The 17,135-nt window shown below is 38.7% G+C and overlaps 2 protein-coding genes across 3 annotated transcripts in view; both read right to left on the bottom strand.

Annotated features, from left to right (window-relative positions):
* Positions 1–10,981, bottom strand: part of LOC141783438 (ATP-binding cassette sub-family C member 12-like) — a 247,760-nt gene extending 236,779 nt beyond the window's left edge. The window contains exons 1-9 of one of the 2 annotated variants that reach the window (XM_074660747.1): positions 10,877–10,981; positions 8,330–8,423; positions 7,922–8,073; positions 7,646–7,792; positions 7,353–7,500; positions 5,368–5,604; positions 3,614–3,787; positions 3,166–3,313; positions 956–1,104 (exon numbers count right to left, since the gene is read on the bottom strand). In XM_074660747.1, coding sequence (XP_074516848.1) covers positions 956–1,104; positions 3,166–3,313; positions 3,614–3,787; positions 5,368–5,604; positions 7,353–7,500; positions 7,646–7,792; positions 7,922–8,073; positions 8,330–8,380 — 1,206 coding nt within the window. In that variant the 5' untranslated portion in view covers positions 8,381–8,423; positions 10,877–10,981. The remainder of the gene's footprint in view (positions 1–955; positions 1,105–3,165; positions 3,314–3,613; positions 3,788–5,367; positions 5,605–7,352; positions 7,501–7,645; positions 7,793–7,921; positions 8,074–8,329; positions 8,424–10,876) is intronic. The other variant, XM_074660755.1, reaches the window with a different exon arrangement.
* A 740-nt stretch (positions 10,982–11,721) lies between these two features.
* cep89 (centrosomal protein 89) overlaps positions 11,722–17,135 on the bottom strand; it is a 91,325-nt gene continuing 85,911 nt past the window's right edge. The window contains exon 18 of the mRNA XM_074660854.1: positions 11,722–12,762. Within this exon, the coding sequence (XP_074516955.1) occupies positions 12,585–12,762 (178 nt within the window). The 3' untranslated portion in view covers positions 11,722–12,584. The remainder of the gene's footprint in view (positions 12,763–17,135) is intronic.

The following is a 17,135-nucleotide window of genomic DNA, read 5'->3' as shown; positions in this document are numbered from 1 at the left end:
CTTCAGGAGGTAACACAGAGAATAAAGGTTTACCTTTAACCCAATCTAGTTCACCTCATGTATCCTTATCAGTGGTAAAGAACACCTTAGGCAGTGTGAAGGAGATGTTTCTCAGAGTTGGCAAGGTTTCAGTCTTCCCATTCTGGGACATCTCCTCCACTTTGTGTCCCTTTGTGTCCCTGTTGGCTGAGCTGGGTGGGGGTTCTGGCAGTCTGTCTGGTTTGATCCAGGAAAGTGAAGCATTTTTCATCACTATGGCGAAGTCACTGTCTTTTGTCTGGATCAGGTAGGTCTCTGGATTCTGGATCAGCAATATTTTCTGAAACAGCCATACAAGATATTGCAGTTTGTATCGCTGGATGACATCACAGCAAAATAACATTATATAAGATCAGAGTAGTAATGAATACTACTACTAGTGCTAATAACCATTGTTAGTGGTTGGGTTTACCCTCAGTCGTTTTAGTGATACAGCAGCCTCAGCCAGGGCCTTGACAGCCAGAGGCAGTAAAGACAAGCAGAACTTCAAGCAGTTGAAGACGGCGATGGTGGCAAAGGCCTGTTAATAACAAAGAATGATGCTCAAACACAACCTTACACTACAACCCTGACAAGGTCATATATACTGAACGTTTTAAATGGACCACAATGCTCTAGTGACCAGCACTTGTCTGTAGCCTGCTCTGGTTCAGTGCAAGCACAAACAAACAAAGAGGTGAATTCATCATGAATAAGTGGCAACAAAACAATCATCTAAACACATATTTATTTTATGTCTCAGATCCATACACGCTGTAATTGAACAGAGCTTTTTGTTCTGTCCAACTACGTACAGACTTCTCTCTATGTTCTTTTTTCAATACACCTCTATTAACCACGTAAATCACACAGTGGGCATGTTTGCAATGGTTGTTGTGCTGTATTACTATATGTGCTGCACTGCTGTGGTACTCACATCAGACGTGTTGAGCTTCAAGTTGAACGCAGTGTGTACAATGAAGGTGATAACGGTGGCAATGGTGGAGCTCATGCTGGTGATGCTGATATTAGCACTCATAACGTAACCGAACTTCCGTATTTCTTTCTTCTCCTTTTTCCTTAAGCCTATAAGAGAGACAACATAATAGTTTTTGTTTTCTTTAACTTTACCTCTCCTGGTAAATGGATCTCCCAGTGCAATCACATTTCAGCCCACAGTTGTCCACTGAGCACCTTCACTGTAGCAACTTGGGATAAGTTATTTGCTCAAAAGTACCTAGAAAATGTTTTTTAACAATTCAGTCACCAGAAAATAAAAAAAGGTTGGCATTGTACATTTCTGCAAACCACTGGATACGTTGAATTTTGGTGTTTCTGAACCAAAAATATGTTTTGTGAATAAGTAATATCAGCCTCATCACGCTTGCAGAAATGCGCAATGCCACGTGGTTCATTTTGTGAAACGATCATAAAATGATCGGTTAGGTTTAGGCAATCAAACTACTTGGTTCAGGTTAGAAAAAAGATCATGTGTTAATAACGTAGAAATGGATCAACGTAATAATGTGACAACGTAACAAGGCAAAAGTGAGCATGGCTCACAAGCTCACTGCTTGACCCCTGCTAAAGTAGTGAGGTGTCTGCTGTTAGATGCAGCATATTTACATGTATGGGTTTGTATTAGGAGAGTATATTGGAATGTTAGTTGTTGTTTGGGCCTTCCTGATTTAGAGCTGGTCAAGGTAAATATATGCCAAATGCTAGGTCAGCAGGATCCTGGGGGTCCTGGGTCAGAGTTGAAGAGACATATGGTGGCTTCTAAAAGAGGTGTTTCTATTCTTATTTGTCCCTCTCCTAAAACCATATGTGGAAACTAAGTGTTTAAACAAGCTCGATATTTAAGGAGCTCTCTGTACACGTTTGCCAAAGGTTTTGCAACAAACTTTCCCTTTTGGAAATAATTTAAGAAAAATGTGGGCACCCTGGACTTCTAACCCCGAAAAGGCACAACTAGACCACACTGTCAACCATCTCACCAAATTTGAAGTTCCTAAGTTAAATAGTTTCCGAGTTCTGCTCCGGAAACGAAAGTGTGACACGCTAACGGACAGACACACAGAGCACTAATAACTAGGGCTGTCAATCGATTAAAATATTGAATCAACTCTTATCAACATGGGAGTGGGCAAATATGCTGCTTCATGTAAACGTGTTCCTCCACCAGGGTTGTCCCTTGTCACGATCTCAAGGTGCAGCCGGAGGAAGGAGAGTGTCCGGTTTGGGGACCTAAGAATTGCGTCTCTGCTCTTTGCAGATGATGTGGTTCTGTTGGCTTCATCAGACCGTGATCTTCAGCACGCACTGGGGGCTGTTTGAAGCCAACCTTAACTATTCGAGGTTAATGCTCAACCTTAACCATCTCGCAAAAAGTTTCACAATTTGCACGTTACCTTCTAGCCACGACTCCCTTTTTGGACTTTCTTATGTAACTTTAGGTATCAATTGTAACAATGTTATATAACAATCGTAAAGTCAATGTTTACTGTTGGTTTCCCAAAGGACACGAACAGCCGTCTACTGGGTGGAAGTCCTGTGTTTGTTTGACCCAGTCACCACCCCCTCCCTTCCTCCCTTAGAGGACTATCTCACTTGTTACACGTGTTATTACCACGCAATTTTCAATAAAAGCCGCTCGATGAACTACGTCACAAGTTAGAGAGGCTGATGGCTGCAGCAACTTCTAATGCATTTCAAGAAGCACATTGCTGCACACCCACAGGGCATGGACTGCCGGAGGCAAGGGCGTATCAGATACCTGTTTTGCATCTATATTGGCAAACCATTCTATATGAGCAAAGTGACGTGAAGGTGGAGAGTATGTGGCAGCTGCAGCCTCATATCCAGCCTCTGGTGCCTCTGGCAGCATGGCTATGTGATTTTCAATCAAAGACTAATAAAAAAATAATTAAAACATGCTGTTTCAATTAAACTACTTCGCCATCTGTGTTGGCAATTCCCACCATCTCCAGATTCCTGTAAAAGGTGCACACAATTTCCCTTCAACCATGAAACATGGAAAGTAGCACACTAGATTGGTTTGTATAAATGATTCCCCTAATATTTGGTATACAATAAAGATTAACAACATGTGTCATGAGTCAACATGCAGCCTGCCTAACTTCATACCCTCGATCTTCTTTTCAAAGGAATCTTCCCAGGCGTACATCTTGATAAGTTTGATGCTGTCGAGAATCTCATTCATAGTGCGAACACGGTTGTCTGTTATCAGAGTGGTTCTCCATCTGAAGACGTGAGTGAGCTTGCCCAAGCAAACCTGAAAGCAAAAAAAAAACAATGGTAAAATTAGTGACAACGGGAGACAAGCTGCAAAGCAGTAAATATTTTAGGGTTGTCCACGTTGGTGGCTGAATTAGTTAGTAATATATCTCATGTAACACAGAAAGCTATAATTATTTGCCAACTAGTAGTTAATTAAACTTGATATTTGTTTATACATTTTGATAATTACAGTGCCACTTTTTAGCTCTGATTGTGATAGTAGTAAAATCGGATTTGATTTATTTCACACTGCTTTTGAAAATATGTCTATATGTGAAGTTTCTAATGTACAGACCTGTATGAGGATGATGATGAGGTAGGTGAAGACTCCAGCCAGTGCGCTGTAGCCCAGAATGTAGCAGGCATAGACAATACACACAGTAAAGAGCACTGGGAGGCTCATCAGAAAGCACCCAAACAATACTGCGTCAAATAATTTCTGGCCATCGTTGGTCAAAACATTAATCAACTGTACAGGAGAGAGAGGGAGAGAGTGAAAGAAAGACTGTAATCCACATTGCCAAGATTGCATTACCAGGGTATGTTTCTTGAACTAACAGTCACAGTAGGTGAATTCCACAAGACATTTATGACAAAGAAGTTTGGATTTACAAAACAGGATTAAAAACAAGGTTAAGCAGAAAATGAAGAAAAATGCAATAATATCAAATAAAAAGTTTGATAACAAAATGTATTATTCAAGAAATGCATTATGCAAATAAGTCTTCTGCAATGGCGTAGCCACGGGCGTGCCACCCAAAGAGGCAGCTGGCACACCCAACAATCAGATGCAGAATAAATGTTTAGTTATAGCCTTACTCGAAAAAATTAATATTACTAAACAAAACAATTATCCATCTGCAGCTGTTCTATATTTCTACTAGTAGACGTTGCATGAAGCATGCGGCTGGTATTGTGTCGAGTACTGTAATCCGGCGATATATTTTTCCTCCTACCTAAACCTGAACCAAACCTCATACATAACGCTGACTACCGAGGGGGGGGGTTGTCAATTTAACAGGAGGGAAACACTATTCGACGGGGGACATACCTCAACGTAACACCGGGACCGGGAGAGGCTGCACAGAAAGCTGCTGAGGCCGGTAGAAAACGGGGTTGTGGTTAGAAGGTAAGACGCAAATTGCGAAACTCCCGCAAGATAGTTTAGGTTAGGCATTGACCTCGAAGAGTAATGGTAAGGCATTGACCTTGAATTGTTAAGGCTAGGATATGTCGTCGGGCAACGAGTCTCGCAAGAGCTTTTTGCAAGTTTATATATAGCATATATACAGTATATTTACTGTATATATGTTATTTTTTTGTTTTTTAATTAGATTGTCCAAAACTGAGGCGGCAGGTGGGGTGGCTGTATTAGTGTTAAAGCAGCCAAAAAAACTATAGGTGCTCGCACAAAGAGCCTCTCCATTTCAAAGTCCTAGGTTGAATTTCAGTCCCAGTCCGCCCCTGGATCATGTGGCACACCCAGTTTTTCTGATGCACACCCACCGTTTTTTTTTTTCTAGCTACACTTGTGGTCCCCTGTAACACCAATTCCATTGGCGCGTAGGATGCTTTGGTCGTATGATTTTATGAGTAATCCGCAAATGCATATAAACTCTTCATGCCCCACATACAGCCATTCACATATTGACTTGGTAAGTCATTCTCCCCATGTGACTGTTGTTGAGTTGGATCAACATATCCAGCACAACATATTATTAATATTATTGAAGTTCTTGTTCCTTGTTGGCAGAAGAACATGAAGTAATAGTAGGTAAAGGGTAAGAAGTTTTGGTCTCTGTTTAAATACCCAACATGCTACAATGCATACTCAACTCATTTAACACACTCTAATACAGATACAGAGAGAACTACCACATAAAAAAATAACCACATTAGCCTTAGAGAGAGAGAGAGAGAGAGAGAGAGAGAGAGAGAGAGAGAGAGAGAGAGAGATTGATTCTGATGTATAAGATCACTTTCCTAGAGAAATGTAGACACCCTGCATTAAATAAGCATTAACCCTTATGTATGTAACCCAGTCTTTACCTCTCCCGTTGAAATGCCGCTGTGCACCCGCAGAGAGATGACTTTCTCAAAGGCCACTGAAGAGAAGGCACCCTTCAGTCTGACTGCAGTGCGCAGGTTCAACGCCCACATCAAGGAGAATGTGAAGGCTTTGCAGAACTCTGAGGTGAACAAAGCGAAGGCCATGCCAACACCATAGGTTACTGTGGACTTCTCTGGGTCCTCAACATAGATTAGGATCGCATGGACCAGAACAGCCTGAGAGGACAGAGAGGTTTGTAAAACACAGAAGAGCATTAAACATTAAACAACCATTCATTTTATCAGTCACAAAACATGTGTGATGTCATCCATAAAGACTTAAAGGGGACATATCCTGCTCATTTTCAAGTCCATACTGGTATTTTGGGTTTCTACCAGAACATGTTTACACTTTATTTTTACTGTCTGTCTGAATATACCTGTATTCACCCTCCATCTGAAGTGCTCCGTTTTAGCTCCTGTCTCTTTAAGCCCCCCCCCCTCCCGAAAATGCCCTGTCTGCTCTGATTGGCTTGTGAGAAAAATACGGTGCACCTTTACATAGGTATAGTTCTCAAGTCATGGGTGGAGATACTCAGATTGGGGGCGGTATATAATGAGCCCACATGTGACATAGGAAAGGGAAACAAATCCGAATGGCTTGTTGAATCACATGTTTCCTGATCTATACAGTGCTAAAAAAACTGAGTGGGTTGTCTTATTTCACAGTTTGTGGGTTGGTAGGGACTCCAGATACCCAAATGTGTGTGCACAAACACTGAAAAAGTGAGTTTTCCATGATATATATGATATGATATCCATGACATTTAGTTGCATTTCTTGGCATGCCCTGCAATTCCCACACATTTTTATCAATTCAAGGTAACACTTTTTACAGGTCTGCAAATCAGTCATGGTAATTAGGTGATAATAAGCATCTAAACTATTTGAAATTTCTTTGGAATTACTGCCAAATTACTATGTAATTATTATATTTACCTCAAAATCTATCTAAAATGATCACGATACACATAAAAATGGCCGCTGCTTTGACCATCCTGCTATGTTGATTTGAATGGGAATGTTCTATTTCTATGGTCTACACGAGTATACCGAGAACAAAACACTGAAGCGATAATCAGGACGCAGCACAGCGGAGATTGCATCATTTGACACCGGATCCTCTCTTTTCCTCCACGGACTTGGAAATGTCACTGGGCCTAGCATAGCACAGCATTAGCACAGTAATGGCACATAGCTAAGGAAGACTATTTAACTTTAACTTCTGTCAATGGTAACCTACATGTATTGATTTGATTTGATGTTATTGAGAGCTTTGTTGTAATGTCTGTTTATGCACCTACATAATTTTGGTGCCTCGTTAGTATTAATATCAATTGATTGAGTTTTATTAATACTAATATTTTATTGATATTAATAATTATCTTTGATATTTGCTGATAACCACACCTGCTTCTACTCGTTCCCAACATTTTTAAAGAGTAAACCAGTTGTTTCCAATATTTTTGGCTTGTGACACCTTACAAAAAAGCAGTGCCCTGGGGCCCCTTGTCATGTTTAATACAGTATATCTATGAGTTGTTAGCATGTGCACCCTCTAAACGTCTCACATGGTTTCATTTAAACAATTGTTCTAAGCTCAAAGAGGTAAAACTTTCCAATATTTTACAAAAGGTGCAAAATATGACTACAGATTTGTGTAGCAGAATGTTTTTGTTTTTCTTTTGTATCCCATTAATCATCTCACGCCCCCTCACATTTATCTTGTGATCATATTACTTGTAGTGGAGTATTTTTTTTATTATAATGTTATACTGATAATTTCCTTAAGAAAAACATTATAATACTTCCTCCACCACATTAACAATGAATGTGATATTAGGACAAACTTCAGAGAATGCCACTGGATCCTGTCAATAAAGGAAACACTCGTGCTGTTGATATTAAAATTCAAATAAAATTACCGGGCCCAGAAAAATTGTCACCATGGCAAGGTAACCAACGAGGACAGACAGAATCAGCCTGGTTCTTTGAAAGCGAAGGATCACTCGAACCACAGAGGCCTTCTCCAGGCCCACCTTTGCCAATTCTTCCTGCCAGAGTCTGTGGAACCTGAGCACAACGCACACAATCAGCCTTGTTATTAAAGTAAAACAGTAACACTCATGAGATGCACTACACACGTTTTCCAGATATGAATTTCAGCAACTAGGCTTGTCATGTGTCATGTCTATAAATATACTGCAATGTGTCAGACCTTTCTACGCTGGCGTCGGCTACATCCAAAGGAGACAGGTTGAGAGAGCTCATGTCCAACTTATTCCTGAACAGGTCCCACATCATGGGGATCATCCAGGCAAAGGTTGCAAAGGAAAAGAAACCTGCATTGTCCAGAGGGTGGGACCTAGACATGGAAACATCACCCAATATGCAATGGGTAAAAATATGTAGTAAACATGTTACCTTAAAATTATTTATCAAATGATATATAAGTGTCTAAAAACAGAAAAATGATGTCATCAATGGCACTGACTGGGATGAGGACCAGCGGAAGGGTTTGAGGGTCTGAAGGCTCTGGCTGTATTTTCCGAATAGGGTAGGGTAGGCTTTTTCTCTGTTGTCCAAATCATTATGTTCTGGACTGGAGACCACAGGTACAGTTCTCTGTAGGATACCACCTTCTGTCTTAAGAGTCACAGATTCAAAGAGACAGAGTGAAATAATCAGACAGAAAGGCAGAGTTGGACAGAGATGGTAGAGAGAGAGAGACTTTTGTAAATATTCGTGCTAAAGAGTCTCAAAAAGTGGATCAAACAAATCCGCAACAAAAACACAGGATGCAGGAGAAATAATAGGAGAGGAAAAGATCTCAGGCAGTGAAAGCAACATGTGAAGAGGGCAGGAGTGTTCTGGTGGAAGCTGCTGTTTGTTCTATACTTACAAAAGAGACTCCTCGAGTATCGTTCCTCTCCAAAGAATAGGCTTCCTTCATGTTGTCCTGTGCGGAGGGCAGCCAGCATGGAAAAGTCACACTTCTACTCGTCAACAAGAGATTTTAATTAGAAATATTGCTTGAAGCTGAATTTACCAGATAATTTTAACAGCATCAACACGGAGGCTGTAATCATTTCTCATTCTGCTGTGTAACAGTGTAACGTTGTTATGATTATGATGTGTTTGAAGCTTCATAACGCATTACAACACAATCGTCAGTCATCACAAGAGTTGATAATCACTCAGGATGTTTTAGGATGTGTTATGTATCATAACTGTTATGACAAGTCACAAGGTATTACAAGTGGGATCAAAATACTTTACTCGGTCAAATATCAAAAATGTAGCCGTATTGCATGAAAGGTTATGAAGTTTTACTAACAACATGGCAGAATACTGATATCAAACTTTGAGCGAGCATTGGAATCTTTCAAAACAGTGGTGTATGTCAGGGGAAATGAAAACACAGCCTTATTAAAATATAATGTAATTGAGTGTTAATACTGGGTCAGCAGGACGCCTGCTGGACGGCCCCGCAGCATCAGGCTCAGCCCTTTGACACTGTTTACATCGCTGTACACATATATATACAGTATGTATCTTTTTTTCTCCGGTTTCCTCCCACAGTCCAAAGAAAAGGTGGTTAGGTTAGTTGTTAACTCTAAATCACCTGTAAGTGTGAATGTGTATGTGAGCGTGATACTATATACTATACAATACTATACTATACAATTCTATACTTATACTATACTTAACTACATCCCTGTTTACAGTTTATTCATTTTGCACTTACTGTCTATGACATATATATATATATATATATATTATTGTATTTATATTTTATATTTTAATCCCTATATTTAGATCATTGTTGGAGGGAGCCTGAGCTCTAAGATTTTCACAACTGCTTCTCTGTCATCGTTGCCTGTGCAAATGTGCATATAACAATAAATAACTTGAATCTTGAATAGCCTACCAGTCTTTCATGCGTCATAATCTGAAAATACATGTGAATGTGTATATGAATTACAGGAATCCCCCTCCCATCTGCCTCTCACCTCTATTCACACTGTGTCAAAGTTAACTAGTTACAGTACAGCCAAACTACATGCACAGTCATTGAAGATGAGTTCATTGACCCTTGTTACTGCACAGTAAAATACACAATATGAATACAAAAAGAGATACTTTACAACCTTACATGCAAAATGTATGATGTATTTCTGATTAGGTGTAACACCTGTATGTGTTATAATGTATACTATATAATACATCTGTAATATAATACATCAGTTTTACAAGTTAGTTAAGCTGATTTTCAAAATGTTCTCTTTGTTATGTCCTGTAACTTTTACACGTCAAAACATTGAATATTCTGACAAAAAATGATGGCGAAAGATTTCAGCACTATACTTGAAACAAATAACAAAATAGTATATCAAGAGCTTTAAAGGGGGTTACATGCTATTATTCTATTATGCCATTAAGTTAAACTAGACCTAACACAATGACATATTTGAGTTAATCATAAAACAATCTTAACTTACACTATCGTCCAAAAGTTTGGAATCACCCGTTATATTGATGATTTTCTTCTTTCTTTTAATAATGGGTATTTTGCAAAAAAACAGTATAACTCAGACACCAAATCTATTTTTAACATTTGAAATAGTTTTCAAAAGAAGAAGAATTAAATCCATTTAGTCAATGTCCCTGCAGTGTTGCATGACAGGGGAGAATATTGTTGGAACCCTTTTTTCCCCGCAAATACAAATACAAATTTGTTTCACTTTCCAGAAAAGCGTAAGTGACCCTCGATCATTATTTAACCACAACAGTGCAACTGGGCTCTAAATATTGTTTGTGTGCCCTCTGCGGTCTACTCAGTGGTTAGATTGAATAAGTTTAAACTGTGATATGTTCAGCTGATATTCCCTGATCCACTTCCAATCATGCTAACCCTAAATTAACCTTCTATTTCTATTGTGAAGTTTGAAGAATAGATTTGATAAAGCAACATGCTTGTTTGTTTATTCCAGCTTGTTATTGGCATTATTGTGCTCTTGACACTGAAACAGGATTCTATTTAAATCTGCACACATTTTGATGTGTGTAAACTTCCAGTTTCTTTTACCAGTGACTGGTGATTTATTGTATTATTTAACTGTTACTCAGAGGTATCTCTGTCTCTTTCTACATTGTGACTTTCAACAACCTAAAAGCATGAAAGACCATTCAAAAATATAGAATAGTCCTCTCCCTCATCTGACTGGACCCAATCAGGCTTTTGTGGCCGGAGATTCCAAACTTTTGAATGATAGTGTATGTAAATAAAAATCTGATATAATAAATAATCTAAACATCAGGTAGTAGATCCTAAATAACGTGACACAACCAAAACCTGAATTGATAAAACTGAACTAAAATAGAAAGACTACAATAAACCGATCAAAACTAATTTAAACTGAGTTGAAGTAGTAAAATGAAACAATACCTCTGTGTGGAGGAAGAGGAGGACTTGCAGCAGCTTGTTGATGCTGACTCTAAAGCTATCACAGGAGTAAAACGTTTTGTGTTACACAAGTCGCTTTTATAGAGATCACAGGTTGGCCTGTTCAGAGGTACTGCAAAATATCCCATGTGTTACTCTGCCAAAACTCGTTAAAGTCAATCAGATGAGATTTCTAAAGATAAAAACTGTGAGGAGGGGGTGACAACATTTTGTTTAAACCCAATATAAACCAACCAATGAATCAAATAAGTGTACAAGAATTCCATTTGATGTCCTTTTTGGGAAGTCCCTTTATCCAGCCCAGTCTTCAGCAGGATGCCTTAAGGAGGGTGACTTATTCACAGCTGAATAACAGCCCTCAGGTGATTTAGAAGAGTAACTGACTCAGAGCAGGTATGGCGTGACTGGGTTTGTAGAGAAAGGGTCATAAAGAGACATTTTCGTTTTCTGTCTGGAGGAAGATATGATCACCATGAGCAAAAGTGAATACTCACTAATGTAGGTAAAAGAGTTCATCTTAAGGAGTTCACAATCACAACCATTTCTTATTTTTAACTGTAAAAAAGGAAATAAATAAATGTTGAAATCCTCCCACACATCTGCCAAACCCTTCTGCTAATATTTGTTTGAGCTGATGTTATCGTGTCTCAGTCAAAGAAAAATCTGTTGTGTCACGTTCTTCGTCAATGGTTAGTGCTAGGTCTTGTATTTAATAGGGACCAACAATAACAGTCCACTGGTTTCACTGGTATCACTACTACTTTGTAGTGGAAAAACAATTATTCATATACAAACTATTCCAATAAATAACACTTCCAGTCACTTCCTCTGTGTCTAAAGCAGATTTAATTACAAGTCAAAATCAAGTAAAAAGTAAAAATTCCGCTAAATCAGCCATGCCTCAAAATATAATCTGTAGAAATAATAGTATGAGCCAAGCACATATAAATATACATGCATTTCTTAGTGCATAAACACCTATTTTATCTTTTTTTCAGGAAATTCCCTGTAATACCATCAACAGTATCTGCTACAGATAAATCACCTAATGTCATTTTGAGCATACTACTTTACCTGTACCTGTACTTTTTCCATGTCCACCTGTTCTGTACCACGTAACGTTGCCACTGTGACGGTGATAATACCATTATCATATGTGCCCAGAAGATGGCAGCGTTGGCTATGTTCTTTTGGGACACATTCATTGGGTAGACTTGTTGATCTATTATACTAGTTGGCACGGTCTATAAAACCCTGAGACGAATTTAAAAATACAAAATAAATTAAAAATCTTCATAAAATGGCTTTTTGACTACCCAGAATGATGTCAGGTATATTTGGCCACACTGTTAAAACTGAGCTGTGTAATAAAGTGAGCTGTTTTATTATCATTTCTTGCCCCTCTCATGTTTTATATGTTTTACTGCAGTCCTCGTTTCCGAACCAAGTTTTCCTTACAGGACAAAAAAGTGTGAAGTGAACTTGAACACCAGAGAATTGTGCTTACAATGTAGTTAAATACAGTTATGAGTTTGTTACAGAGGATGGTGCAAATTTAAGGTTTTATCTGCAAAGAAAGTCAATTGGACAGATGCTTGTACGTTGACATGTTCAGGACTGTAACTAATGTAGTTATGTACCCGGTCTATCTTATGAGTGAACACACCAATGGTTTATGGCTCCAAGAATCTTAGCAATAGAAATCCAGCCCGTGCTTATGCTTCTCGTCCAAGGAGTTGTTTTGGTGATCTGAGTCTGATTTAAATGTGGACCTTCTCTGGAGCTCAGGGCTTTGATTAGAGGTGCAGATCTGCTGGTTCTCCCTGGTTGCTGCCTGCCACACCATCTCCAACTCTTCCTCTATTTCCCTGGAGGAGCAAAGAGAAGAGAGAAGACAAGGAAGTCAGTCAGTCAAGTGCAAGCTGATCGGGCCACATAAAGGACATTAAATTAAAAATACAAATACTAATAACACGTAGGCTGAAAAACTTAACTGAACCCAAATGATTAGCAAAGAAGGTGAACAGACTGATGTGACGCAAACACACTGAAGGTAAGTGTGTGTGCTGTAGTAGTGAGGAAAGGTGCTTTTAGGTTGAATAACGGGTGACATGCAGCACTACAATGGTCATGCGGCTCATTCATACATCACTGCACTAATGGCTGACTCATTTTCCCTGCATCATGTCCTTTAAAGTGTCAGGGTATCTGCTGATTTTTACTGTTGCGACGGCCACAACCATCATGACTACGGCAGACAAAGATGACACCCTGGGGACAGACTCACTACAGTAGCTCACACAGCTCCATTTCAAACTTCTATTACCTCAGGATTGCCTAGTTCTCACTCCTCCTTATCCAAAAACACTGGGCTCCTGGGAATACAACTGCATGCGTCATCTCCTTTCCCAATTATTTCTGAAGTAGTGCCTGAGGCATTGTATTTTGTAAATGAAAGAGAGAAAGGCCCATAGCAGCAACGGGCACTGGAATGTGATAAGAGCGGAATCGTGTTCAATGGTTTGGTTAAATTACACAGTGGTGGAAATACATGCAGTAAGATTGGAGGAGATCTTAAAACATTGCATCATTGAAACTACCCTCAGAAAAGGTCAGCCAAAAAGTGTACCCTTTGTCATAAATGGAGTGGCCTAAATATTAGAAATACCTCTCATTATATCACAATGCACTTCAAAAGCACCACAATCTACTGCCTCCAATCAACACCTCTGAAAAGCTCAATATTATAACCTTCATGAAGGCAAGATTTATTGTATTAGAACACATTAGGTTTGGCTAGATGCACCTTCTTTTTTTGCACCTAATGCAAAGAAATGCTTTAAAGTCACAACCTCATGATTCGACAACTCATCTTATCTTACTCATTTATCCTGTGATGTCGTAAATTGTTGTAAAAAAGGTTGAAACCTCTACAGTCTACCCAACCAGACTGAATACTATTCTCTCAGTGATATTATGTGTAGGAATAACTGTTAGTAAGTCCTATGTTTTGAAGTTTCGATCTGATTATTAAAAAATGGGTAAACATAGTCCAGTTTATAGAAATACCCGGTGAATACATGTTTAGACAAAGCATGGGCCAAAACAGCCTACACCCCTCGATCTGCAAATTACATTCTTAAGTAGTGGTCATACATTAGTATTTTATAAGCATCAAGTTTATGAGTGTGTGTGTGTGTGTGTGTGCGTGTGCGTGTGTGCGTGTGTGTGTGTGTGTGTATGTGTGTGTGTGTGTGTGCATGAATAAGTGTATAAACTTAAAGGTCAATTCCAGCAGTCACATCAGCAGGTGTTTAGCATTGGGCTAGTCACAACAGGAAGTAGAGATCAGCTCGGGTACATTAACCTGTTACTGGTCATAAACAGATTGCTTAAGCGCCGTTCAGCAACATTTTGAATATGAACACTAAATCAAATGTCTTCCTGTCGTGTCAAAGATGTTAAAGCCCTGCTAGTACTACCAATCGTACGAACGGGTAGATTTATTTGGCTTGTGCACCTCATTTCTGAAACTTTCTACTCCTTGATTCAAGTGCTGGGAATACGAAAGATTTGCAAGTGTGGTAACACTTCATTTTACTGCTCCGCAAATTTCATGGTAATTAGGTGATAATTAGCAAGTAACCAATTTTAAATTTCTTTGTGATTACTGCCAAATTACCCCAATATTTACCTCAAAATCTATCAAAAATTAATTTATTATAAACATTATTTAATAATTATGTACCGCTATTTCCCAATAGCTGGCAATTTATTTAATACATTTCCAGGAAAAGAATACAAAGTTAATTCATATGCTTTATTCCCATGTCTGCTGGTAAATAGATAATAATTAGCAAAAAACTTATTTGAAATGTCTTTAAAAACTCCCTGAATCATTACATTAGCTACCAGGTTACTTTTGTGTAGACAATAAGTCACAGAATGGTGAGATTTGTGCCTGATCAGAAATGTCTTCTATTAGTTTTGCAGCGCAAAGCTGCTTCTCAAGCCTAAGGGCCCTATTTTAACCATAATATGCTATTTTAGCATATAATTATTAAATAATGTTTATAATAAAGTAATTTTCGATACATTTTGAGGTACAAATTGGGGTAATTTGGCAGTAATTTTAAAGAAATTTCAAATAGGTTACTTGCTAATTATCACCTAATTACAATAACATTTGCGGATCTGTAAAATGAAGTGTTACCACAAGTGTCAGTGTTGCATCTGAAGTGTGAATGTAAAGAAGGTTATAGTGGGAGGAGAAAACTGAAATTAGTCAAATATGAAGATCAGAAGACTGGGATGTGACATTTCTGAAGATGTAACAGATATTGAAAACTTACTAGTGTGTTTCTATGGTACAATAACTAGAGCAGGCACTTTGCAAATGCTTAATGCTGCAGTGACTGAACAGCGGGCTGTCTAGCAGCGTGACATAGGCAGACAATTTACACAACAGCTCCACCAAGAGTTAGGAAGGAGATCTTCTCTTTTCATCTCTACCTGTTTGTCTGTTTATTGTTGTCAGGGATATACATCAACAAATTGCAAACAGATTTAACTGAAATGTGCTGGACAATCAGCATTTGGCTAGACTCTTTATTGATCCCGAAGGAAATTTAGGCATCCAGTAGCTTAAACAACACGTCCCAACACCAGTACACCTTAAAAAGAGATAAAATCAAATAGAATAAAGTAAAATAAAATAAAAATAAGATAACATAAGTACAGCAGTGACGTGACAGTGTGCCAATGGTAGTGCACGAGTGCTGAATATAGTAGTGTATATTATAGTGTATAATACAGTAGTCTGTGGTAGTCTGTACAGTAATCTGGCATTTTCACCCAAAGAATATTACTGTTTCCATCAGTGCCTATGACATGCACTAATAGTAAAGTTGACATGCTAAATCATGTTGGTTGGCAGTGTTCAAACCTGGTAAAACAACAACCACATTTAGGATTGGATTGGACCAAACCTCATACATCTCTCACTAACATAAAAACACATTAAATCGTGGCCTGAACAACACCTAGAGCTTATAAATAAAACATCAAGCTTGTTAGTAAAGGATCTTTTAGCTAAAGCACAACAGCACTTTTTCATCAGCTGAACCGGCGCAATGCAGGAAGAAGTGGAGTGTTTCTAAATAAAGCAGTAATCATTGGGCTCTGCCAGGGTCATAAGGGAATAACTGTCAGAGCGGTATGATTGTTAAAGGCTCTGACTGAGAAGTGTTCACACCTTCAAGCTCAACCGATGCCACAAAACATCAGTTTTCTGGACTTTTCTCTTCCAGATCAGCTTTTTAACACTCAGAAGGGATGAGGTTATTTCAGCATAATCAGCGCAATGAAAGATGTGATGACATTTGAGTCTGGTCGCACCATGGTTATAAAATGAGCATAATGTCTCGAAATGTAGTCTGGCTGTGGTGAGAACAAAGTCTGTGTTCAGTTCCCATTAAATGTGGCTTGAAGCCTTTGTTGAACAAACCCTTGTCAAAATCATTTAACAACCTTAATCTGAAGTTTAAATCGGTGCCATAATTTTGACTCAAGCAAAACACGTTTCTATCCTAAATTTTGGAAGTCAGTAAACTCCAACAAAAGCAAAACTACAATTCCTTTATTGCACCAAAAAAACGAGGCCACGGTGCAGTGGTGCAAAGTAGTTACGACGGGCCGCGGTGCATGCTATTATGACGGGTCCTGGTGTGCACTAGTTACTAGTTATGAAGCACACACACACACACACACACACACACACAATTAGGCGTATATACTGCATATATTTTACCAACAATGTATTTCATTTTACAGTCGAATAAGTTACTATTGTTTTGGGAATAGCTCTCTCTACAGCCCCAACTGTCTATATTAACGCCCCTGCTCTGCTTATACAGTTTATGATTAATTCAAACACCGTTCCATTAATGCTGGCCATGTTCCTCTCATTATATTTATGCTTGTTGGTTTCATGAATCAACAACCTACGAGATAAAAGAAGGAGGGACAGTGATAATAGAAAAGAATAACAGCTCCATGGAGACAGCACATACTGCAATTACTTCTGTGTGCTGTTATTGTCATAATGGCTGATGGATTAAAGCTCTTACGTCATACGCTGTTCACACATCAGCAACTGAAGCAGCCCTGTCTGGACTCAGTTAGCTGCTTATTACTGTGAAGAACACATCAGCATAACTGTACTACACAAATGTTATGTATT

This window comes from Sebastes fasciatus, chromosome 2, assembly GCF_043250625.1.
Source record: "Sebastes fasciatus isolate fSebFas1 chromosome 2, fSebFas1.pri, whole genome shotgun sequence".
NCBI lineage: Eukaryota > Metazoa > Chordata > Actinopteri > Perciformes > Sebastidae > Sebastes > Sebastes fasciatus.
Note: the sequence above shows the minus strand (reverse complement) of the source record. Positions and strands in the feature narration are given on the sequence as shown.